We start from the raw sequence: 26,462 nt of genomic DNA on the forward strand, positions 1-26,462 counted from the left end.
GATATTAAATAAAGATTATGTTCCATTAAGATATTTTGTACATTTCCTACCATACATATATCAAAATTTCATTTTTTATTAGTAATATGCATGGGTAAGAATTAATTTGGATAACTTTTAAGGCGATTCGGTTATATAGATATTTTTTGCACCCTCAGATTCCTAACAAACCAAACATCAATAAATAGCTTATTATTCAGCAGCGGATCTCAGGGAGCTCGTGAGCGTCTGTCTTTCTGTCTGGCAGACGGAGACTGTACTCTCTGTAAGTCACTACAGTGCTCCTGATAGCCGACTATAACAGCCTGCCATGCTCGTCTCATGGTGGCATCTCTTCCTGGGAGCGCAGAGCCTCTTCAGACACGGTAAGACTGATGCGGGTTTATGTAAGTGTTTTAAGAGTCGAGGCTGGAAACGGTACGCGAGTTTATGTAAGAGAACAGGCCATGTGTTTGTCTACATCTGTGGAGGAGTGTCCTGCAAGTGACCTTGATCTAAACACACACACGCAGCAGCAGATAAAGTGAAGCAGGGTTCTACTTTACAGCAGATTTCTTGTGACTGACTGAAGAGCATCTGTGTGCAGGTGAGATCCTACTGTGTCTGATGCTGCTGATTGTTTGTGTGTTACTGTGTTTTTACTTATGAGATGAGGTTATAGGATGTCTCTGTATCCATCTGTGTCTTTGCTGATGTATAAACTGAGAACAGTGTTAGGGAACTGTGGATTGGTGATGTTGTGGTTATGAACAGGACGGGGCCAAACTTCACCAAACATGTCCCGTTGAGATTTGCTTGCTTCACCACAAAGTAACCTCTTATTTCCCTTTCAAATTCTTTAAAAAATTTCATCAGCCTCAAAATCCAGTATGGAAATTTGAAGCTCTATGTTTTTAAGGCTTTTTTTATTTTATTTCATACTTTTTTTTTTTCTTTTTTCTTTTTTTTTTTTGGTGTTAGATGATTAATCCAAAATAAACGTTTTTGTTTGCATAATGTGTTTATACTGTGTATATTTATTATGTATATATAAATACAAACACATGCATGTATATATTTAAGAAAAATATTATATGTATATATTAAATTATTTATATATAATATAAAATATAAGAATATAAGTGTATAAACGTTAATGTTATCAAAATATATACTGTATGTGTATTTATATATACATAATAAATATACACAATACACACACATATATTATGGAAACAAAAAGTTTTAATCATTTGACACCACTAATATATATTTCTATATGTGTGCATGTTAAATGTATGTCTGTTAGAATGAAAAAATAATAAAGCACACACGTACAGTAAATTTATTATTTTATTATTAGATTATTGTTTCATTATCTTATTCTTATTTATTTTATTTAAATTTAATGGTTAATTAATTGTCAACTCAATTCTTGAATGCGCTTTTATGAGTTATGGTCTATACAAACACAAAGTAATTTTTAAACGCTATTTTGATTAAGTCAGACCAGCACAAACTAAATATTTTTATATCACAAGGATTTCTGAAATAAATAACAAAACACCTGAATGATATATTCAGAATCAAAAACTAAAGTGGCTTCTGCATCATAAAAGCTGTGGTGTTGAGCCCTTAAAAATGTTCCTTTCACAGCTTAAGTATGAAAACTATCAACAATGGACAACATAACACAAAACATTTTGAAATAAATGAATGAAAGTAATCTGAATTATTAAGAATCAATTTCGAGAAACATACATATTTTTAAACAGCATTTCTGTATGTATATATATATATATATATATATATATATATATATATATATATATATATATATATATATATATACAGAAATGCTGTTTAAAAAAAAATATATATATATATATATGTGCTGTTTAAAAATGAAATCTATGCTATCATGCTAAGGAGCTGACTGAAAGCCGGCGACTCCACAGTAGAGACAGGCTGCATGTTTTCAACAATGTTTCACCTGTATGAGAAAAACATACAGAGAATCACTTAAGACACTTTGCTGTAGACCCATTCCACATAATAATATTCATTAAAATTTAACACGTAGGAGCTTGCTGCATGAATCTGTGAGTAGGCTACAGTTTACAGATCCATGGGAACTGATTGCGAAAGTGTGTGCGCAGATTATGAATTTTTGGGTACAGATCCCCAAACTGTGACAGTTCGATCCCCAAACGGACTCAAATGATTCCCGAACCCGCTCCGAACTCTCGAACTGATTCAAATGATCCGCGAACCCGCTCCGAACTCTCGAACTGATTCAATTGATCCGCGAACCCGCTTTGAACTCCCAAACTGACTGAAATGATTCGGGAACCCGCTCCAAACTCCCGAACTCATTCAAATGATTCACGCTCCCAACTCCCGAACTGACTCAAAAGATTCGCGAACCCGCTCCGAACTCCCGAACTCATTCAAATGATTCGCGATCCCCAAACTGACTCAAATGATTCGCGAACCCGCTCCGAACTCCCAAACTGACTCAAATGATTCGCGAACCCGCTCCGAACTCCCAAACTGACTCAAATGATTCGGGAACCCGCTCCAAACTCCCGAACTCATTCAAATGATTCACGCTCCCAACTCCCGAACTAACTCAAAAGATTCGCGATCCCGCTCCGAACTCCCAAACTGCCTCAAATGATTCGCGATCCCCAAACTGACTCAAATGATTCGCGAACCCACTACGAACTCCCAAACTGACTCAAATGATTCGCGAACCCTCAACGAACTCCCAAACTGACTCAAATGATTCAGGAACCCGCTCCAACTCCCGAACTCATTCAAATGATTCGCGATCCCCAAACTGACTCAAATGATTCGCGAACCCGCTCCGAACTCCCGAACTGACTCAAATGATTCGCGATCCCGCTCCGAACTCCTGCCTCAAATGATTCGCGATCCCCAAACTGACTGAAATTATTCGCGAACCCGCTACGAACTCCCAAACTGACTCAAATGATTCGTGAACCCGCTACGAACTCCCGAACTGAATATATATCTATACTGTTCTTCTCCCTGCAGTTTGGTAATATAAAGACTCCTCCTTTGAACTCCCACCTCTTCTGTGGGTTTTATTGTTCTGGGTCTGAATTTGGGCTCCTGGGGTCTCAAAAATAAACATTTTCAATCTCCAAGGTGAACGTTTTAACAAGTTGTAACACACAGTTTTTCTGCACGTGTAGTGGACGTATTGACACATGTGACCTGGAAGCTGAGCGCCCGCCCAAGCAACGCGTCATCGGCAGCGGGACCAACCAGATGGATTCTGGGAGAACATGGCGACTCCAGCGGTGAGACAAGACAGACAAATATATGTATGATGTAATATCACTTATAAATAATTAACTGTGTTGATCAAATGTGTTTAAATTATACATTAAAAATATTATTAAAATATATTATTTAATGTAATACGTAATCAAAGTATTAATTTAATTATATAAAGATAAATTATAAATAAAAAAATGAAAAATATTATTAGAATTATTTTAATGATGTATTATTAACATATCAATTATTTAAAGAATATTATACATACTAAAATAAAATACAATAGTTATCATTTGTAAAATAATATTCAAATTTATATAAGTTCTTTAAATAAATAATTATATTAATTATATAGTGTAAAATAAACTATTTCATATTTAATAGATAATACATTTGTGTACATTGAGCATTATTAAATGTATATATATATAAAAGATAATTATTGAATACAAATTAAAATTATTTATTAAAATGAAATGAAAAATATTATTCAAATATTTTTAATGTATTATTGTGAATAATACATCATATTTAATTATATTTAATGTATTATGTAAAAATTTATTTTACATGTAACAAAAATAAAATATGATGAGGATTTCTAAAACAAGACTTATTATTTATTTAAATGAATATAAATGATTAATATAATAATAATATGATTATATAAACTATAGTGTAAATAATATAGTGTATACGTAATACTTAATATTTAAATTAAACATATTATTGTATCAAATATATATATTTTAAGCATAATTAAATTATGTAAATATAATTTGATATAATTAAAAATAATAAATAATTAATAACATTAAAAAATATGCATGCATATTCATAAATTGTGTGTTTGCATTGCAGTTCCCGTCTGGAGTGGCACTAATGTGGCAGGAGTCAGTCTGCAGAAACTCAATCCAGACATCGGCACAGACATGGACCGAGAGAACTGGATAGAAACACACAAGTCATGGACAGGTACCTCAACGGCCTACTCTTTTAGTTCTCAAAATGCATATTATGTGATTTCCTGCCTGCCACTGATTAAAAATAGTTCTGTGAATGAGTATGCAGTATGGAACAACAAACTCTTTAAACACTATGCTACATTTAATTGTGATGATTTGGCTCACATTTAACAATTCATGAGTTTCACAATTTGAGTTGAATTACGGAAATAAATGAACTTTTCCACAACATTCTAATTTATTGAGATTCACCTGTATATTGCTTAATTCAGTGTGGTGTCTAGGTATAGTAATTCAAGCTATTCTGCTAGAAGTTAATGCATCTATAAAGAAAAACTTCCACGACCGTGTGCTGTTAACCACACTACACTAACTGGGCCATCGGGCTGAGCGTGGCCGACCTGACAGAGAGTCATATGAAGAACCTCAACCGAGTCCATCCCGTTTACACCATGGTGAAGGTCAGTACAGGACTCTTCCACGCTACTGTAGGAGTGAAAAAGTCCCAAACCTATCTTGTGCTGATGTATTGCATTTGTTTCAGGGTTTGTACGGCATCAGTGACGAGGAGTACCTGAGCCTGCTGTGTGCGTTGAACAGTGCTGGAGTGTGGGTTGGTCAATATGAGCCTGACCAGAGACGAGGTCTCGCAGCTGAAGAAGAGCGCAGACATGCTGTGGCACATCCAGAGAGACCTGAAAGACCTGTAACACTTACTCACAACCAATGGCTATTATTCACAGCTTTGAACGTTTGATTGCTGCTATGACAAGACATCAATGCATAAGATTTTTCTTTTAACATCCTAGTTGTATTATGTTCTTGAAATTATCTTTCACATGATTTGGGGGTTTGAAAATTAACATATATATAAAGGAGTAGTTCACCCGAAAATGCAATTTGCCGAATATTTACTCACCCTGAGGTCATCCTAGATGTAGATGAGTTTGTTCCTTTACCAGATTTGGAGAATTGAAGCATTTCATCAGTTGCTCAACAATGGATGCTCTGCTCTGCAGTGAATGGGTGCCGTCGGAATGAGAGTCCAAACAGCTGATAAAAACATCAAAGTAATCCTCAAGGAATCCAGGGATTATAAATCTTAATGAAGGACTTGTTTCTTACAAACACACAGCTTTTAGCTTCACAGGATGTTAACTGATCGACTGGAGATGTGTGGGTTATTGTGATGTTTTTATCAGCTGTTTGGACTCTCATTCCGACGGCACCCATTCACATTCACTGGTGAGCAAGTGATGTAATGCTTCATTTCTCCAAATCTGATGAAGAAAAAACTCATCTTTATCTTGGATGGCCTGAAGGTGAGTAAACATTCAGCAAATTAAAACATTTGGGTGAACCATTTCCTTCAATCAGGAATTATAAAAAACACGTGATTGTCAGATTAGCCTTTTTGTGGGAAAACCGATCTTGATGTCTGATGGTGAAATATAGCAAATATTACACACTGCAATCAAAGGTTTGGACACACTTGACAGGATCCATGACTTGTGATCTTAAAAACCTTTCAATCTCCCTTTTTTTTTATTCAAAAAGGAAATGCATTGGAGTGGATTGCAAGGAAAAGCATCATCAAGCATTTATATTACATGCTAAAGTGTTTTCTAGCATCCCATGATGCACCTCATGAAAGTCCAGAATGATCATAGCTGGAATCTAGACAGAGAAACGTGTTTTTTTTTTCATTTGTGTCATGTTTTGATCAGTAAATGTGAAAAATAGTCATAAAGAAGGTGTGTCCAAACGTTTGATTGAAACCATTACACATCCAACTAACTGTTGGTTACAGGAACTAGTCAATGTACTCACTAAATGTTGAATGAAAGTACAAAATGTAAACCACATACTAGCAATATAAACAATCTTTGTGTAATATTTGCACTGAGCGCAGATATAAGGCTTTAAATGTGATGTCTATCACAGTCCAACACCAGACAAGCAGACCTGTCAAGGATATATAATCCATTTATTAAACAGGATCTTTGTTGGTAAAAATGTACATTATTCTCACATTTGAAGTATTTACAAATACTTAAACAAGTCAGTCATGTATAATAACAGCATGTCCCGTAGGTCGTGGGCGCGAAGAGATGAAACCGTCTCCGCTCCACTAGGTGGCGCTCATGTGGAAAAAGTCCAAATTAGATTTTGACAAATAAAAAAAGCAAAACACGAACAGTTGGCACATAAAAAAAACCAGTAACGACTTCATTCAGAACCAAGTGATTCCTTTCAGTTATGCTTCGTTCAATGAGTCTTCGTCATCTGTCCATCTTGTGGTCATTTAGGGGTTCAGTGGTCCCTGTCGCCCCCTGCAGGGGGAGATGTGTGATGCAGTAACAAAAACAGCGCCTGACTTGGTTTTGTAATCAGTCCCAGAAAAAACACTTGAAGTTCCTCACAGGTAAAGTATCAAAAATCTCATCGGTCATTCAGAAAGGTTGGCCAGCGAGACGCCGAGCCAGAAGCACTATTATGACAAATATAAATATGAGCCACTCATAGAAAACTAAAGGAAAGTACTAAACCGTTGACTGTTATACCATGGTGTTGCTCTCGCCCACTTTATCCACTAACTAAAAGAGAAACAGAAGAACATTACTGTAGTCATGTGACAGGATTTTATGTGTCACTTATGCAAGCAAACTAGTGACAAAAGAGTCAGCAAACTGTTTTGAACTTACCCCTCTGATGCCAGGGAGGTTTAGTAAAGATCCAAGAATAGGCACCCGCCGTATAAAGCCAACCGCAACTGGGAAAAAGCCCCTGGAAACAGATGGACAACTCATTTAAAATATCAAGCTATCTATGTAACTTTTGTCATTTGTGGCTGAAGCAAACAGTTACAAGCTACTTGTGGAGGAAGATTGTTTTAGTTAATATGCGAGTTGTGCAATGGCGCTTTTTTTTTCCAGTAAATGTTCATTAGTTGCTAGGTAAATAACTAGAGAAATAACAGAGCATAAAATTTGCACTACAAAACAAATGCATGTTGTTTGATTATGGTAATGCATTAAAATTATATAACAAATACTAATTTGCTATATCAAGCATCGTAACGGACTGTATATTTTTAAGTGAATGACACTGGAAGTCTCGTACATTCAAGTTACAAATTTTTACCTGTTCGTTAAAAATAAGGTGGATATCTCGCCTAATCGACATTAAAACTATCAATAACGAAACACAGCTATCTGAAAAATCTCTCACATGAGCAGGCAAGTAGCTTACATACCACTGTTGTTTTGACTTCTTGAAATCAATTATTAAAACATTTTTTGGAAGTTACACTAACATATAGTCAATGATTGCCATTTTTTTTATTAAATAACAGTATAAAATAACTTCACAAGACTAGGCAGGGCTCCTGATTGAGTATTTTTAAGAAAAGATTAAGAAAAGTTTGTTTTTCGAAGCACTTTGTGACTTTTCTTACTTCATTCACACACACACAAAAAAAGAGCAAAACTCTGATTCTTTGAATCAGAAATCTGATTTCTTTGATTTTGTCACAGTCTGGAGCCCTGTTAGGCAAACAGGCCAGTAAATGGTTAATTTGACACTATGCAAACTATGTTGATTCGTGTTTTATTTCAGGTTCATTGTTTTCCGTTTTTGCTTGCAAACTCTTGATTCGAAGTTCATTTGTTGTGGTTTCAATCTACTTGAAGATATGAATCAAACACACACAGGTGATTCATGCAGGCAGTTTCCCGGGAAATCAGTCCAACAACTCTAAAATAATACTATTTATTATAAGCCCTCCATTGTTTTGTAGGGTAAGGCAAAAACACAACTTCAGAAGATAGTGCGCTCGCTCATTATTAAATTTGATTCGTTTCTGGGTAAAAAAAAAATTACATAGAGTAGCTTTTAGCAAGTAAACCCTTTTATGGTAGTGCAAAAATCACCCTAAACATCTTGCCAGGATGACAAAACAAAACAACTCACCGGAAAAGGAGGAAAAATCCATAGACTTCCAGGACGACACCTATAATCGGCCATCCGATGAGCACCACGAAAACACCGCCCAGAAAGAAACCGGTGGCTTTGATTTTATGCCGCTGGAAGAAGAACCTAAACGTCCGTTCCAGTCCAATAACAAATGAGAGACCTGCGATGAACAAGATCTGCAAACACAAAACGACATTCAGGTTCAGTTCAAGCAGCATTTTATTGAACTCTAATGCACCCGAGCGTTCATGTTCATTCCATTCAAACAACTCTGTGTCAGAGCACACACACTTACATTTCCTATGGCCAAGAGCGCTTTATCAAAGAACAGAATCATCCCAAAGAAGAGGAAAAACACGCCGAAGCCCGTCAGCCCCATGCCGATCTCTGTTAAAAACACAACAGCAGCTTTTATTAGTGCTGTGCTATAAATACAGAGAGAGTGGCATGCAAATAAGTCCTATAGAAGACATACAAGTACTTCAGTGGAAGTAAACAATATTATACTCATGTACAACTTTGCAGTTGTTTTAAGATTTCTTCTTCCTAATGACTAGAAAGACCAAACAAATTAAAGGTAAAGATTCAATAATAAAATTAATAATAGGTACCACATAATTACCATTAACCAGGGTATTTGCATAATACTCCAAAGCACTTCAGAGAATACCATAGTAATATATCATAGACAGACAGACAGATAGACAGACAGACAGATAGACAGATAGATAGATAGATAGATAGATAGATAGATAGATAGATAGACAGATAGATAGACAGACAGGCATATAGATAGATAGATAGATAGATAGATAGATAGATAGATAGATAGATAGATAGATAGATAGATAGATAGAATGACAGACGGACGGATGGTTGTACTAATGACAAATGATCACCGGATTTATATACTGATCCAGGGGACCTTACTATAATGGTGATGGTATTATTATGGTATCACGATTCTTGTAATATTAGCTTACAGAGTTTTATTGTAGTAGTGATTTGATTGTACTGTTAGAGGCCCCGCCGTGTATCCTCATTCATTCCCAGTCATCACTTCCACAACACTTTCGGCTTTAAAGCGGTATTTTAAACATTTCTGTATAAACTAACAACATTAACGCATGGCAGAGATACTGTAAAATTGACTTACTCTGTGAGTCCGTTAACGAAATCATGTTTGTGTTGTTTTTCAGATGGCTAACTGAGTGACAAGTAAAACTGTTCTGTGTATGATCGCCACGACACCGGAAACACGTAAGGTATTTTAAACGTCCGAGATGACGCTGGAACGCGCTGCGAACAAATCAGATGCTGTTTATTATTGTTATTATTTTACTTTGTTTTTATTTAAAGGCTATTTTAATTTTACTACTTCCTCTCACAATCATGCTACACCCACGCGAACACTTGCTAAGTTTTGTTCTTTTTAATGAATGTAGTTGTTTTTGGTCGTGTTCCTGGGAAATGTAGTTTTCACGAACTTCCGCATGCATGCTGGATTAGAGCCTAAAAACTACAAATCCCAGCAGGCGCAATGAGAAGCAGGATGTCTTTAGCCGGGAGACGTGTTCACTGTATTCACTAGTTCACTAGTGCATGTACTGAACATGCCAACACTCGGATTAGTGTAAAGCTGAAATAACGGGTGTGATTCTTTCATTTTAGGCTTTAGCAATGAATACGTTATTTGCGATTGCTTTGGTGTTTGTTGGTTGCTGCAGTAATGTTGTGTTTTTGGAACTTTTGGTTAGGTGAGTTGCATGTCTCTCATTTATGATTCTTCTTTTCCTATTTGAGTTTGTATTCAATGCATTTGAACTTAATTTATGCTGTCATTTCTTGCTTCATTAATTGCTATTTTTTTCCAGGGATTTCCCAGGATGTGGGAATATTGTCACATTTGCCCAGTTTGCCTTCATTGCACTTGAAGGGTTCATCTTTGAGACAAACTTTGGACGCAAAAAGCCACACATACCCCTCAGGTTAATAATTTATAACATTTATACTCACCTATATGCATTTTAATTCTAACAATGTATTTTGGCTTCTGAACAGATTAGTAAAAAGTATAAATTTAAGTGATAATTATAGGTGATTGATTTTCCAGATTCCCATCATGATATATGTGCATTCGTTTTCCAAAAAAATAAATGCATAATTATGCATTTTTACTCAAACATCTAGAATAGGTATTGTGAGTATTTCATGTCTTTTGATGTGTTTCCCCTTTGCAGTAACTATGTGATCATGGTGAGCATGTTCTTTACTGTCAGCGTGATCAATAACTACGCCCTGAACTTTAACATCGCCATGCCCCTGCACATGATCTTCAGATCAGTGAGTATCATTCATTCATTGCTTTAAAAACAGTGTCTCAGTGATCTCTGTAACTTCTCATTTTGATCACAGGGATCTTTAATAGCAAACATGATCCTCGGTATTATCATCTTGAAGAAAAGGTAGGCTGAAGATGTGCACAATCCTTACTTAACCTTTTTTTTAATGCATATTATTCAGTCAGGTTCTTACTTTCAGATATTCGGCGAGTAAATATCTCTCCATCGTGCTGGTGTCTTTGGGCATTTTCATTTGCACTATTATGTCGGCCAAACAAGTGGTGAGTCACTTTAGGCTGGATCACAAAATACTGTGTTAGTATAGTTAGTTGTTTCATATTAACATGCATTTGCATTTCAATTCATTTATCTGCACCTAATATGTCATGTTTGATATTTATGTAGCATGTTGAAAAAGGGGCCACAGAGGAAGATGGTTTTTATGCCTTCATGCATTGGATTCTGGGTAATATTCTCACTATGCATTCACGGTCAGGCAATGTTTGCTGCATATTGTATAGTATATTCTACCACTGGAAAATTTATATGTGAAACTGCATTAGTTACAATTAGACTGATTTCTGAAGATCATATGACACTGAAGACTGGAGGATTGATGCTGAAAATACATCTGCGCATCACAGGAATAAATTACATTTTACAATGTAGCAAAACAGATAAGAGTTATTTGAAATAGTAATAATGTTTCCTATTATTAATGTTTTTATAGTATGTTGCATCAAATAAATACCAATTTTATGAGCGTTAGAGATGCAAAAATATAAAACATCTTTACATATGGTTGCGTACAGTTTTGCATATTACAAAAATAGTATTGGTAGTGTGTTAGTATGCAATTCCGAAAGACATTTACTGAGTATATGTGGTTATTTATATGATTCCAAATTGATATATTCGATTGCATTAAAGCTGTTGTGTTTCAGGGATCGCCATGCTGACGTTCGCCTTGCTGATGTCTGCAAGAATGGGTATTTTCCAGGAAACTCTGTACAAGGAGTATGGCAAACACTCCAAGGAGGCTTTGTTTTACAATGTAAGTCCAGACCAGGATGTATGATGCTGAATTTTAGTGTGCAACATTTTGTCTTATGTGAGTATGTGGGATTGAGTGGGATTTTTACACCTTTTTTCAGCACTGTCTGCCTTTACCGGGATTCCTCCTGCTGTCAACAGACATCTACAGACACGCCGTGCTCTTCAGCCAAAGCTGTGAGTGTGATCCTGATGGGACTGATATAGTAAATGATTCATCTCCACTCAAACATTTGGGGTCTTTTTTTTTTTTAAAGAATGCTTACCACAGCTGCATTTATTTGATTAAAAAATATTGTAAAAATAGAAAAATATTATTCCAATTTAAAATAACCATTTTCTGTTGAAGCTAATTCCTGCAACGAGATTAAAAAAAAATAAAAAAAATTTGTTTTTTATAAAAAAAAAAAATACTATATATATATATATATATATATATATATATGTCAGAAACGGGCTTTAATAATATTATTTAAAATGTAATTTATTCCTGTGATCAAAGCAGAATTTACAGCCTCCAGCACATCATTCCTCCAGTCTTCAGTGTCACATGGTCTTCAGAAATCATCCTAATATACTGATTTGCTGCTCAAGAAACGTTTCTGATGATTTCCAATGACGCTGGTGCTGCTTCATATTCTTGACTTCAATATCTTTTATCACTTTCTTATTGAATGTCTGTACTGATTTCTGTCAAAACCCCAAATGTTTGAATGGTGTGTACAAGCCTTAAAAAGTTCTACTTTGTTCGGCCTTTATTTTGAAATGGCTTTCTCTCACAGCTCCAGTGGAAATCCCTGTGATTGGTCAGTCTGTGCCAGTCATGTGGTTATACCTTCTGATGAATGTCATCACCCAGTATCCTTTCATTTTTGTCATATCTAAATGTTCCCAATTGGACAGAGCTGTAGAAAGGCATGTTTAGAATCTATCTGTTCTATCCTTAGCCAGATGTCTCAGATACGTGTGCATCCGCGGCGTGTTCATTCTGACCACAGAGTGTGCATCGCTCACCGTTACTCTGGTGGTGACGCTTCGCAAATTCCTGAGTCTCATTATTTCCATCCTGTACTTCAATAATCCCTTCACAGTTTGGCACTGGGTCGGCACGGCCGTGGTGTTCCTGGGAACACTGCTCTACACAGAAGTCTACTCCAGCATTCGTGTCGCAATGAAAAGAGAGAAAGCTGACAAGAAGGCAGAGTAAATTATGGAAGCCCTTTTATGCCACAAAATACAAAAATGTATTCGACTCTTTATCTCACAGTAATGACTCTTTTGTCAAAATTGTGAGTTAAATGTCAAAAATTTGAGAAAAATGTCAGAATTTTGAGAATCAAATTTGGAATTCTGAGAAGAAAGTCAGACAAGTTAAAATTGCCTTTTTTTATTCCGTGGTGGATAGAAGCTTTCATAGTAAATTGTAAAGGAAGTGTAATACTTCTTTAGCTTTGTACGAGTGTGTTTTGTTGGTGTGTGTGTCCCATCACTATTCATTTTTAAGTTATTTACTTGTGGACGGATGAGCACTTGAGGTACATTTAGCCATTTTTATGAGCTGTTTTTGAGCCAAGTGTGTGTAAGATGCCAGATTTTACCATGTGTGACCTGTTTCAGTATCTAGGTCTGTTTTTGCAGAAATAGACACTTTTATTTTATTCCTGGCACCACATTTACTAACATAATAATGGTCCATTTTTGCTAGTTTTGTTAGCATGTTCAGGACTTGCAGCTATTTTTAATAAGTGTTAATGTTTACTACAAGTTAGTGGTATTTAATTATTTTCCATTTTTAAGCACAGCCGGTTTTAGTAAGTCAGTTAATATGTTGGCCCACTTACATGTGTCTTTATTCAGGTGATATGAAGTAAGACAGACTTCGAACGGTAATGCACCTTCTACTAAGGTTTCAGTCAGGTTAAGGCAAATACTGTAGAAAACAACTGCCAATATTGTCAAAAATATCTACACTTCTGTCCATGAGGCTGGAATTTGTCATTTGTCATGGATTTGTGTGAGATGTTTTTTTTTTATTATCAGCTAACACAAACAGACCTCATAAACTGAAGGAAATCATGACTTTTGTGAAGTTCTTTCAATCTCATCTGCATTTTCTGCACAAAAAAAGTGTGGACTATTCATTAAAACTTCATAATTTCTCTTGATATTCTATTAATTTTATGGACTTTGTTGGTATTAAAAGTATTAACTTTTGTCTGATGGATTGATAATACTCAGGGTTTTTATATAGAGGTAATGTATTTGTCAATCATGCAAAATTCATAAATTCACACAGTACAAAATTAAATAACCATCATTTTCCACCAAACTACAATAAATAATTATTATTTAATAGATTGCGTTCACAAAAGTGAGTTTTCAAGTGTATATTTACATGTACAAAACAATGAATAACTTTGAACACTCATAAATAATAATAACAACACGTCTTGTATTATTAATATAGTATAAGTCACGCCCCAGACACATAGCATCATCAACAGCATATATTGACAGAGTTGTGAACATTCATTAGCTGAAAACCATATTTTCCATCAAAATACAATGTGTGAATAATTAAAATGAATAATAATTCAATGCGATTGTTCAAAACTAGTAAGCGTTCAAATATTATTAAAAACAGCATTTTTAAAAACATTTTGAATAATAATAATTGCCTCATGTATTATTGATGTGTCATAATTAGCCACACCCACAAATATTTACTATCATGAAAAAGCACATGATATCCATTTTAAATACTTCTAAACTTTAATAATGCGTGTATGCGCCCATAAAGATATAAATAAATGAGATTTACTGATAATTATAAACGTTTATTGGCTGACAGAATTTAATCGCTGGAGGTTGAAATGAACGCTAGGCTGTGGAGTGAAATTCCTCTGTGTGTGAAAGTAGGGAGGGCTGAGCTTAACACGAGGTTTTGGGCTTTAGATGTCTACGCTCATAGACTGAACATCCCAGTCCGTAAGAAAAATAAAATTTTTGGGGTTTTATTTGTAATAAATATCGCGTGAGACCATCGAAGTGATGGGGGGAAATGTTAGCTCGCGCCACGTTTCCTTCGACCCTGCATTTGATGAGGAGGGGGTTACATTCGTGAAGGGCATTAGGGTAAGTGTATTAGATAACGATACACTTTTGGAAAAGTATTTTCTGTTTCCTTTGATTAATTTGAACAATATTATATATGTCGGGGTTTTTTTTTATCTGTGCGTGCTTAACAACATAATTTGTTGCAACGTAGCCAATTTCCACTGCAAGAGCTTTAGTGATTCCGTCTTTGAAATTAATTCATTAGAATATCGTGTACAATACATTGCAAGTTTGTGGAAGTTTTTAGGAATGCAGAACAATGTCCTGGAGGGAATATAGCTTAAGTTAAATATAGCCTAAGTACAGGTCATGCATGTTGACCTACTGCATACTAAACATACATACTGCACTTAGACGGGTTAACGTATACATTACCTATAGCTTTCAAAATCAACTGTACTTGAAGTGTGACAGTATGTCCCTACACAAAACTCATCATAGAACTAAATATTATAATGGACATATAATACAATAAGTATAAGTAAAATACAACCACGGTACTTTTCTTTACAAAAAAAAGCATGGTTCAATTTGGAATTTTACTATGGTAATACCATATTTTTGGGTGTGTCCCATAAATATACCATTGAACATGAATTTGGTTTGCATTCCATGGTTTATATCAGTGTACAGTGGTTTTCCCATTTTCTGAACCATAGTAGGCCTACTGCTGAGTACTAATTAATGTACTTTCAGCTATTTCCCAGATTATTTGTGATCACTTAGAAAAAAATATTTCATAAAAATAAAACAAAATATTGTCTAATGAAGATTCAGGCATCCCATGTCAGTCAAATTGCATTGCAAATTAGAAAAAAAGAGCCAGTAAATTAATTAATGTTGGCCTACAATAATCTGGGGAAAACTTGTTCGAGTTTCCAGTGCGACCTTGTAAGTCAAAATACAAACTTGTAGGTGATGGAAGTCTTTTTTCAGTTTTCATCATAAAACTAAACCCACTTGAAAAAACTTATGTAATAATTTATAGTAAATGCTATGGTGTTTTTGAACCTTACTATAGTAAAGTACTTGAATTAATTTGTTATGTTAATTCTATAGTTGCTGTGGTAACTATAGAATTAACACTTTTTTCTAAAACTATAGGGTATATTATACTACAATATACTAGTTTACTGTAGTAAAAACTAAAGTATACTACAGTATTTATTACAGTTTAACAGTTCACTATAGTTAATTCTCCAGTATTCTTTAGCATTCATTAACAAAGTGTTGTAAATACTATAATATATACAGTATACACTTCACTATAGCATGGTTTAAAAACACTATAGTATTTACTTTGCATATAAAAAAAAACAAGCAATATCAACAAGTATATCAATGCTATTTCTCATCTGATGATAAACAGCTTTCACAAAGAGTGATTGATCGTATGAAGGAGTCTCCACCTGTGGTTCACCCGCAAGCTTCACCCAAATCTTCCACCCAGTCAACAGCTCCTGTAGCTCCTCCGGTCGAGCGATTGGTTCCAGGCGAACATCAAGTACCCATAATCCCTCATCCTCCCTCATATGCCAGTACTTTGGTTCCTCCTCCTGTTTCAGTGCCAATAAAACCTTTCGTGCCTTTAGTAACTGGGACTGAGGAAACATCTGCACCACCTTCAAATCTCGTAAAGTCACCTGAAAGTCTTCCAAACCCTCCACCTACAGGTGATGAGCATGTAGCTATACTTGTACCTGACCCTCAGCCTGCTGTGCTGCCTGCTGAACCCATAAATTCTCCTTCACCAGTGTCAAGTGAACCAATAACTGCTTCTCCACGAGTGGAACCCGTAACACCTATAGGGTCCTCTGTTGAACCCCTAACACCTATAGGGTCCTCGGTTGAACCTGTAACACCTATAGGGTCCTCTGTTGAACCCCTAACACCTATAGGGTCCTCGGTTGAACCTGTAACAACTATAGGGTCCTCTGTTGAACCCCTAACACCTATAGGGTCCTCGGTTGAACCTGTAACAACTATAGGGTCCTCTGTTGAACCCCTAACACCTATAGGGTCCTCGGTTGAACCTGTAACAACTATAGGGTCCTCTGTTGAACCCCTAACACCTATAGGGTCCTCGGTTGAACCTGTAACACCTATAGGGTCCTCTGTTGAACCCCTAACACCTATAGGGTCCTCGGTTGAACCTGTAACACCTATAGGGTCCTCTGTTGAACCCCTAACACCTGTAGGGTCCTCGGTTGAACCTGTAACACCTATATGGTCCTCTGTTGAACCCCTAACACCTATAGGGTCCTCTGTTGAACCTGTAAAACAAACACCTATAGAGTCCTCTGTTGAACCTGTGATTGTATCTGCTGAAGATCTTGTTCCATCTGCTGAACCGATTGATCCTATAGAAACTCCATCATCTCTTACTTTAGCTGCTCCGCCAACATCTGGCGAGTCCATGGACTTACCTGTTGAACCTGAGGTTTCAACCTCCCCAATCTCCATACCTGCTCCTATTCAGTCTGTCTTGGAGGAGTCTGCTGTTTCGCAGTCAGGCTCTGCTTCATCTGTGGTTTTGCCTGATGAAATGCCTTGCAAGATGCAAATAGGTCCAATTTCCACGGGAGATCCTGCAGTTCCTTGTGTTCACCTGGTTGAGGAACCTGTTGCGCCACAACTCGAGGTCTTTCCACTGGAAACACATGTTGGTAAGTTCATCATCTGGTTCATTAGTCTTACCAAAGTCTCTCTGGTTAATTTTTGACTGATGGACCTGCAAAGTCTCCACTTGTATCTAAGGATTTTGTAGAAATGCTTGTTGAACACAATCTTGAAATTGCAATAAACTGGAAGTGGCAACAGATCTTTTCTGTAAACTGTATTGTCGCATAACTCTCCATATAAAGTTGGATATTGGATAACTTCACCTGCATATATAGAGTGCATTCATGTAAAGTGATGTTTAGCACATCTCAACTGCTTGATTGCTTATATCATCACAACATGTAAATTATATTATCGCCCAGCTCCAGTCTGCTAAATGCAACTATAAGACATGAAGATTTGGAAGTGATTAATCATGATTAATCATTTGACAGCACTGATTATAAACAATAACATCATGATTTTCATCACAATTTACATTAGCATCATAATTTTTTTTTGTTGAAACTAATATTTTATTAATTTAAAAAAAGAATGGAACATGCATGGATTAATTGTTAAAAATAATATCTTTAACATGCATTTAGAAAATAAATTGGTTGAATTTTTATTTAATGTGGTATTAACTTTTCCAAAACTTGATTGTGTTTTATAAATTAATGGAAGATCTCCATGCTAAAATATGATATTTATTTTGTTTAGTGAATGAGGAAAAGCTCAAAAGGCAGCTCAGAGAAGATCTCCAGAAGCTCCTGAATGAGGAAATGAAGATGGCAGAGCATAACATGAGACAACAGTAAAAAAACTTAACTGAAGATAAAGCTCTCTAAACAAAATACCCAAGAATGCAGTGAGTTTTGGCATCTAAACAACATTTCCTGTGTTTTCATAAGGCTGGAGGAAGAGAAAGCTAAAGCGAAGGCCCAAGCTCAAGCTGCAGCCCGACTCCAGATTCAGGATGAGGTCCAGAAGCTTCTGGAAGAGGAGAAGGCATCATATCAACAGACCCTGGCAGATGCCATTAGGATGGAGAAACTGAAGGTTCAGGATGAGCATCTCATAACTCAGTATTATGTAAGTCAGCTTCTGCGCACAGTTGTGTGTTGTCTGTGGATGTGCATCTGAGTATTCATGCTTCTTACCATTTGAACAGCTTCTTCTGTCTCTGAGTATTTTGTCTGCTAAACCCTCATAACAAAAATAAGCTGGTGTAATACTATCAAAATACTAAGGATTTATAAAAAGACATTTAAAAACAATCAAATACTAGTAGTAATAATGTCAAAAGCACAATAAAATTGCTAAAACTTTACCTAAATCAAAGAAATATCTATATATATATATTGGAAACTGTTAAGTGTAATTTAACACTTGTAATAATGTACAAAAATAAAAGGATTGCTAAAGCTTTACTTAAAACAAAAAGATATTGAATGTAAAATGTAAAATAGAAATTGTAATGGAATATAAAAAAAATATAATTATCAATAAAAACTTGATACTAAGATAACACTATGATCATGTGCAAAACAACATGTTATGTAACAGTTCTCTGCCTCCAGCTCTAAATGTATCTGCATTTGTTGAATATGCATGGTGTGAATGTCCAGATGTTAAAAATGCATGAAAATAAATGTTGTAGCTTTACTTAACTCCACTGTCGCTTATTTCATATCCCTTTCTCTTTTCTTCCACATGATCTGCTCATGTGTTTCAGTGGATGGAGAGGAAGGTAAGATGTTGAGGCTTCCTTTTGCTCGTTCACTTTTTAAGAGAAATTTGTGATCCAGCTTAATGTGAGTGAGTGAATTAATGCTTAGATACAAGGTGAAATTAATAATCTATCTCACACATACAGCCTTTACCGTAAATGTAACATCATTTGTAAGCAAGACCCTTTTGTATATTCATATTAAGAAATGCCTGTGCCATTAAACTCTCTTTACGGCAGTGTTCTGTAATAGATTTACAGGATGATGCTTCACATGTTTTATCTTCCCATCAGGCTCAGAAACTGGAGGAGAAGGAGAAAGATCTGGAAAATCAGGAGGCTTTGTTTCGGGAGCAGATTGCCAAGATGCAGGAAAAGGCAAAATGATTCACCTGATCTTTCATATGCTCTTTATACCTTTTCCAGAGTGATATCAGCACTTCGTATGCAGTACAGGGTTATTATAGTGAACTGAAACTAAAGCCATTAAAAAATTAATTACTTGAAAAATTCATTACTTGAAATAAAATAAACTTTATCTGAAATGAAATAACTTATTTTATTTTAAATCTAGCATTTCTAGCATTTCTAATTATCCTTTTTTTTTAGCTTGATTTACTAAAATAAAATGAAATAAATATTAATAAAATCCATATAGACACATTTAAAAATAATAAAAATGGCAAAACAAGCAAATTTACTAAAACTTTTAACAGAACTCGAAATTAAAATAAACTGAAAATATACCAAATAAAAAAAGAATTCAAAATATTATTAAAATCTATAGTATCTTTTTGATATGAGATGAAGTAAAATAACACTATTGTCTCTTTGTTGTTGTCCAGATGGCTCGGTTCACAAAAGTTACTGCTGAAAATTACAAGAAAGGCTTAGAGGATGCACACAAGCGCTTCAGGTGAGCGTGCAAGATCAATAAATCAGTCTTTAGTTTTTTCAAATGTCATTCATCTGATTTCTCACTCTCTCTAGGCGATGCCAAATCAAACCAGTGTGTTCAGATCTGCAGAGTCAGATACTGAAGTGTTACGCTGAGAATAAAGGTCAGACTATGAGCTGTTCCAACATCGCGTCACTGTATATTCAGTGTGTGGACCGTGCCAGACAGGTAAACCACACTGATAAGGACACGGCATGACTCTTATTCAAAATAGCTATTAAATACTGACTGGAGAAAATGTTTATGCAGTGCAGCTTAGAGCACATCTTAAACTAAAACCCCTTTTTTATTATTATTTTTCTATATAATTACTATGAATTATTCACTAAAGTTTAATTACATTTTTTTCTAGGATAAAAAGCTGAGCACCGGAGGTTAGCTCACTGGGCTGAACATCAGATGAGAAGGCCATCAATGCAAACACACACACATTAAAAATTATTCAATTAGTTTAATTGTTAATTACACATTTCAGCAGGTTTAAATATGCCTTCTCTTGAATATGAGCCATTATCGGACCACTATGGAGAAATACCTCAACTGGTTCCTCACTCTTGTGACTGTGAACTGGTTTCATGTGCTATCGAGTGCTTTGTTTGTGTGTGGAGACATAGTGATTTTCTTCTGTGTTCCTTCTTGTTTTAAAATAGTGCATGACCAAAAAGTACAAAGCGATGCACAATCTGGAAGCTGTTCTTTGATGACATGTTTTTGCATAGTAAAAAGTTTGTCTTTTTCTTTGATACCTGATATTATAGGTATTTTGGACAAATGATTGAAATCCAAGCTGTGCTGCTAAAAGCCGGTCAAATGTGTAAAATGGGTATTAAGGAATAGTTCACCCAAAAATAAAAATTTGCTGGAAATGCACGCATGTTCAGGTCATCCTATTTGTAGATGAGTTTGTTTCTTTATCAGATTTGGAGAAATGTAGCATTGCATCAGTTGCTCTCCAATGGAGTGAATGGGTGCCGTCAGAATGATAGTTCAAACAGCAGATGAAAACATCACATTAAATCAAAAACACAAAAGGCATGCAAATTAAAAAGTGCCATGTTTGTAAGAAACGAATCCATCATCATGTTGTCTCATCTGAATCGGGAGAGAAATATTCAAAGATCAAGCACAGTTCACAGGTGAGACAACTATAGGGAATGGACTTTATCAGTTGTTGTTATGGATTATGGTATTTTTTCCAGAAAGTATACAGTTGAAAGCCTTTACTTTTTTTCTTCCACTTAATTTTAATTTAATTTAATGGTTTATTTAAAAGGGGACAGTGCAATTTCATAAAACACATGAACAAACATGGTTAAAAAAGCCAGAATTAGCCAAAAGGCTATTTTTCATCTGTAGTCCCCTGGCCAAGATGTAAAAAAAGCATTAAAATACGAACAAAAATATACATTTACACTTAAATTAATGGGCTGGAGTGGTGTGGATTATTGTGATGTTTCTATCACCTTTTTGGTGAGCAAGTGAAAATTTCTCCAAATCTGTTCAGATGAAAGAGTCCCTGAATGGGTGAAATCATGAAAACCTATCTTTGTTGTGCAACTTTAAATAACATGTTTCCATTAGATGGTGCTGTAGCCCACAGTCTGTGGCATTGAACGTTATTCTAATAATCTTGGTGTATTGTGAAACCACGCTGGTCTAGAAGGTTAAAAGGACGAGCAAGCCCCTGATCAGCAAAATATCAGTTTTGGAATTAAACAAACATGAGTAGTTGTAAAACGAGCAGTGATCATATATTATCCAGCTGGTTCATTTGCATTTATAGCTTGGTTTATTATTTTATTTATCCTCTAGTACCAAGGGGGTTGTAGTTCTGTCAGTGCAGTATTTTATTGTATGAGATGGTGAAATGATTAAGAAATCTTTTTCACCTGACTCTTTTATCCTCTTATGTGTCCTACAAGAATGAACACATAGATACAGCACATCAGTTAATGCAGATTTCCGTTTCAACACTTTATGGATGCTTGTTCAAATGGACCTAATTATTGAAATCAACATCAGCTGGCTCCTGGCTTAAAGCTGCAGTAGGGAACTTTTGTAAATATATATTTTTTACATATTTGTTAAACCTGTCATTATGTCCTGGCAGTAGAATATGAGACAGATAATCTGTGAAAAAAATCAAGCTCCTCTGGCTCCTCCCAGTGGTCCTATTGCCATTTGCAGAAAGTGATCCGCTCCCGTTAAGAAACAACCAATCAGAGCTCTGCTCCGTAACTTTGTTTGTGTTCAAAATGTAGAAAAATTTATATAATAAGCGAGTACACCATGAATCAATTTTCCAAACCGTGTTTTTAGCTTGTCCTGAATCACTAGGGTGCACCTATAATAAGTGTTTATATTCGGACTATTTTAGATTGCTTCGGGGGTACCGCGGCGGAGTAACCCAGTACCTTTGTGATTCTTCATAGACATAAACAGAGAGAAGTAGTTCCGGCTACAATGTTCTTCCGCAAGACGCAAGCAGTTCTGTTTATTAACCGCTAGAGCGTCAAAAGTTCCCTACTGCAGCTTTAATGTGTTATTAAAATGTTACTTAATGGTTCAGCCTGTCATCAATTACTCAACCTCATAATGTTTCAAAACCTCATGAGCACAAATGTATACAATTTAATGTATATTATTCTGTTTTATATAACACAGCTTCCAGAGTCCAATTAATTATATTATTTATATAAGTCATTCAGTAGCTTTATTTGAAATTTAGTAGTTATTTGTGAAAAAGCTTTCCTTTAAGTGAGCTGATCATTGAATCAGGGAGTTGAACTCAAGAAAAAGTTCATTTTTCAACTGAATCGACCACTCAGTGAATAACCATAAAACAAACTGTTGGTGTGGCACCAAACTGAAATAAAATACGTTTAAGTTGAATTACTTAAATTAATAATACAAAAAAAATAATAATAAATCATGGATCTAATGACGTAGACGAGAACGGAAGTCCTTATATGAGCATTTCTCTGGGGAAAGCGCGCCCGCGCGCACACAATGACCAGAGTAGAGCGAGACCGCGCACATCAACGCGCTTCAAAATCGTTGGTAGCGCTACATAGGATTTGTTCGAGAATGTCTCTAAATAAGTGCATTTTTGAATGTGAGGGAAAGTTTACTGTGTTCAGCCTCCCCAAGAACCCAGCATTACATGAACGGTGGATGCAGTTTTGTTTTTCCGGGGCAGGAGTGTATCAAGTGCGTTTGTGTTCTGGATGTTTTATAAACAAGGCCCAAGTCGACGCTGGCCTTGCACATCGTTTGCTATTAAAACATGGAGCCGTCCCTGTGATAAAAGACCCCATTCATGTAAGTACAATTGCATCATATTTCTGTATTTTGTTGGAATTAAGCACATAAGTGAATATATGTTAACGGAAACAACACGAAACATCAATATTAAAGCTCCGCTCATGTCATGCCTCCAGGACCTCGGTCTTTTCCGGAACGAATCGGAAAGCTGTATTTTTCTTTTATAAATATGATTAAATTAAAGACTTTTTGGAGATATGATGAAGGATGCAGTACTACTCTATAGGTACTCAAGATTAGCGTGAGATTAGGTGAAACTGTATGTTATGTACCCTTTAACTCAAAATACACAAAAAAAGCAAACTCAAAGTATTGATAAATACTGTAGTAAATACATATCATCAAGATAAGATTTTGTCCTCACTACACCAAAAAGCTGAATTACTTAAATGAATAAAAAAAAAAAATGAAATAAATGAAACCAAAAAGAAATTAAACAAATACTGATACTCCCAAAAACACAACAAAATTACAAAAACGTAAACGAAAATAAAAGCTGAAAATGAATGCTAATTCATAAAAACTATAAAAGTATATTAATAGCAAAGAAATAATACTTTTCTAGCTCTCGCACAAAACATGATATAACATATGGAATAAGTCAGGTTTGAAACAACATGAGGGTGAGTAAATGATTTCAGGGTGGACTGTCCCTTTAATACATATTAAAATGCTAGATGTTTAATAATAGAAGAGATCTATATTAAAATCATGTTTTAGTATTCTCTATAGTAGCCGTATTCATTTCACTCCACCGTTGCACAGTGTTGCTTCTGGGCAATGAGCATTTAAGCAATCATAACATACAAATTATTTATACGACTGTGAATTTTTGAAAGGAAGTTTCGCTAACAAATGTGAGCCATTTTTTCTGTTTTTTTTCTTCCACTGTTTGCCCTCTAGATGTTTTAAAGGACTTCTTGGATGCAGTGTGACCAGAAAAAAATAGTTTAAATCCGAACTTGTCCCTTCATTATGAACCGTTTTATATGCATCAAGTGCTTGTAAACTGGACTTGTTACCCAGAGAGCAAAAGACGGTTCAGCCACTTGCACTCTTAAAAATAAATGTTGTAGAAGAACCTTTTTGTTTGAATGGTTCCATAAAGAACCTTTAACAACTGAAGAACTGTTTCTGTTTTACAAAAGCTTCTTTGAGGCAAAAGAAGGTTCTTCAGTTTTTAAGAAGTTCTTCTATGGCATCGCTGTTAAGAACATTTTAAGCACCTTCATTTTTAAAGAGTGCACCGATGGCTGTTTGCAAACTTGGAACCAGGACATCGACATGCCCCTCTATCCTTAAATCTAGCTTATATCTGAAGAAAGATTTAACAGTTTACTTTTATGAAACACTTGTGGTACATTGACTGTTTATAGAGGGATTGATGATTCTCAATTACAGTTTAACAGGACGATCTGAGAGCTGCAAATCTTATGAGAGCGAAGTGTGACGAAAGGTCACCGTGGCATATTGAGTGACCCGTTTGGTTGTTTGAAGTGCCGTCACTTGGAACAAGGCAGAGCCGTGAATTGCGGGTCACTTGTGTGACCTGAATTTTACAACACCTTGAAACCGGCTTCAGATGTCTGCAGAGGGCATTTCAAACCAAACATATGATTTTATTCCAGCAAATAACAGGACTCGGTAGGTGTGACCCATTGACGCCGCATGATGCTGGCTTGATATTGCTTTTGTAGAGGTCATTGGGAAACAAGACAGAATATTGGATGTTCATTTTCTATTCTACATGGTGTGATTAATGGTGAATCAACACCATCTCTCTACCTGCATTGTTTACCTACAAATTTGGCCCATTTAAGCCAAGTGCACTTTACCTGCCATCCAGGCTGATGTATGAGCATCTCAAAACCCTTGTTATCCTTCCCCTGTGGTTCATATATCTCTTTAGCTCTGTATTTGGATTCCTTGAATGGTAAATTGTAATTAATAGCCTATTTATTTTGAATCTTTAATTATATGATGCTGTAGGAATAACCAGTCAGTAATTGCTCTGATTTTAAGACTCACATGGCTTACAGTAAATACACCGTTCACGCTAAGTTAGACTTAATGTTAGTCAAATAAGTCAAAAAAGCTCCAAACGGTTCAGTGAGTAATTCATTAGAATGATTCTAATGGAGTCCTTTTGACCAAATCATTTCAAAGAAACAGCTAACATGAGTCATTTGTTCTAAAACTAAAACTAAAGTATAAAAAAAAAGATGTTGTAATTAACTGAATTAAAATATTATATATATATATATGTCAAATAGTTTTTTTTTGCATAACAAATGCAAAAGCACATTACAAAATTGCTAAAATATTAATTAAAATAAAAATAAAAATGTTAAATATTAAGATAAAAGTTAACCATATTCATTGCAACAATAGTACATGAATAATAATTTAAAACACAACACACATACTGTGCAGCCAGTGGGGATACATTTTCTTTTTGTATTATTTCATGTTTTTTGTCTCATCTTACCCAATTCAGACTTCAAACTTGTGAATCAACTAAAAGTATTGTTTCCGTTTTTGTTTACACCAACATTCAGAACTGTTAAGCGATTTCTATGTAAATCATTGTGATATTGATCTAATTCTGCTTGGCATTGGTTCATTTCATTCTTGACAATACTAAATAATTCCCACTGAAATGTAAAGCAGAATGTTCTCGTAATGGTGCACAATAGACCTCTAAGAGCTACAGTGCTGACCTGGGAAAATATTCATTAATATGTATGCAGATTTGGTGAATGGGAGCTTAACTCTAGTGTTTCAGTGAATGCAAAATGAGAGACGTTTTGTCCTTGAGAGCAGAGCCAAAATGAACCCGACGTTTCCTCAGATTTGACTGCTCTATGATATTTGCAGCATCTTTCCTCCTTTTCTTTGTGATTCTCAAGGCTTTGCCATCTGTTAAATTTTGGTCTGTTCCTCATTGAAAGTGTCATGTGATTTGGAGTGCAGCAACACAAGGCGACTATTGTAAATGTTTTTTGGTGTTTTGTTGGAGCTTAACATATGAATTGCTTTGTGATGATTCGTCAATAATTCTCCCATATTTGTTCCACAGAAATGATAATTTCTTCATATTCACACAC

The 26,462-nt window shown here is 35.4% G+C and overlaps 3 protein-coding genes across 6 annotated transcripts; 2 read left to right on the top strand and 1 right to left on the bottom strand.

Moving 5' to 3' along the window:
* Nucleotides 1-6,221: 6,221 nt before the first annotated feature.
* On the bottom strand, nt 6,222-9,647 carry LOC113043186 (vesicle transport protein GOT1B). 2 transcript variants are annotated; one of them, XM_026202408.1, is made up of 6 exons: nt 9,385-9,647; nt 8,524-8,615; nt 8,226-8,404; nt 6,959-7,040; nt 6,818-6,850; nt 6,222-6,744 (listed from the first exon to the last, which is right to left on the bottom strand). In XM_026202408.1, the coding sequence occupies exons 1-6, from the start codon at nt 9,407-9,409 to the stop codon at nt 6,703-6,705; spliced, it is 453 nt and encodes a 150-aa protein (XP_026058193.1). In that variant the 5' UTR covers nt 9,410-9,647; the 3' UTR covers nt 6,222-6,702. The 2 variants fall into 2 exon arrangements, with proteins under 2 accessions (XP_026058193.1, XP_026058194.1); XM_026202409.1 differs by having other exon boundaries at nt 6,222-6,850; nt 9,385-9,636.
* Nucleotides 9,648-9,755: 108 nt separating this feature from the next.
* On the top strand, nt 9,756-13,700 carry LOC113043188 (UDP-xylose and UDP-N-acetylglucosamine transporter-like). The gene is made up of 10 exons (XM_026202410.1): nt 9,756-9,985; nt 10,103-10,216; nt 10,469-10,571; nt 10,644-10,693; nt 10,770-10,851; nt 10,976-11,036; nt 11,515-11,624; nt 11,725-11,800; nt 12,406-12,481; nt 12,584-13,700. Exons 1-10 carry the CDS (start codon nt 9,909-9,911, stop codon nt 12,828-12,830), a joined length of 996 nt encoding a protein of 331 aa, XP_026058195.1. The 5' UTR covers nt 9,756-9,908; the 3' UTR covers nt 12,831-13,700.
* A 786-nt stretch (nt 13,701-14,486) lies between these two features.
* LOC113043189 (MICOS complex subunit Mic19-like) lies at nt 14,487-20,867 on the top strand. Of its 3 annotated transcripts, XM_026202413.1 has the most exons (10): nt 14,492-14,758; nt 16,110-16,413; nt 17,131-17,406; nt 18,065-18,158; nt 18,256-18,436; nt 19,080-19,094; nt 19,368-19,451; nt 19,919-19,989; nt 20,064-20,199; nt 20,384-20,867. In XM_026202413.1, the coding sequence occupies exons 1-10, from the start codon at nt 14,675-14,677 to the stop codon at nt 20,408-20,410; spliced, it is 1,272 nt and encodes a 423-aa protein (XP_026058198.1). In that variant the 5' UTR covers nt 14,492-14,674; the 3' UTR covers nt 20,411-20,867. The 3 variants fall into 3 exon arrangements, with proteins under 3 accessions (XP_026058197.1, XP_026058196.1, XP_026058198.1); XM_026202411.1 differs by having other exon boundaries at nt 14,488-14,758; nt 16,110-17,406; XM_026202412.1 differs by lacking the exon at nt 19,080-19,094 and having other exon boundaries at nt 14,487-14,758; nt 16,110-17,406.
* Nucleotides 20,868-26,462: the final 5,595 nt, after the last annotated feature.

Source organism: Carassius auratus, chromosome 25, assembly GCF_003368295.1.
Source record: "Carassius auratus strain Wakin chromosome 25, ASM336829v1, whole genome shotgun sequence".
In the NCBI taxonomy this organism is placed as follows: Eukaryota; Metazoa; Chordata; class Actinopteri; order Cypriniformes; family Cyprinidae; genus Carassius; species Carassius auratus.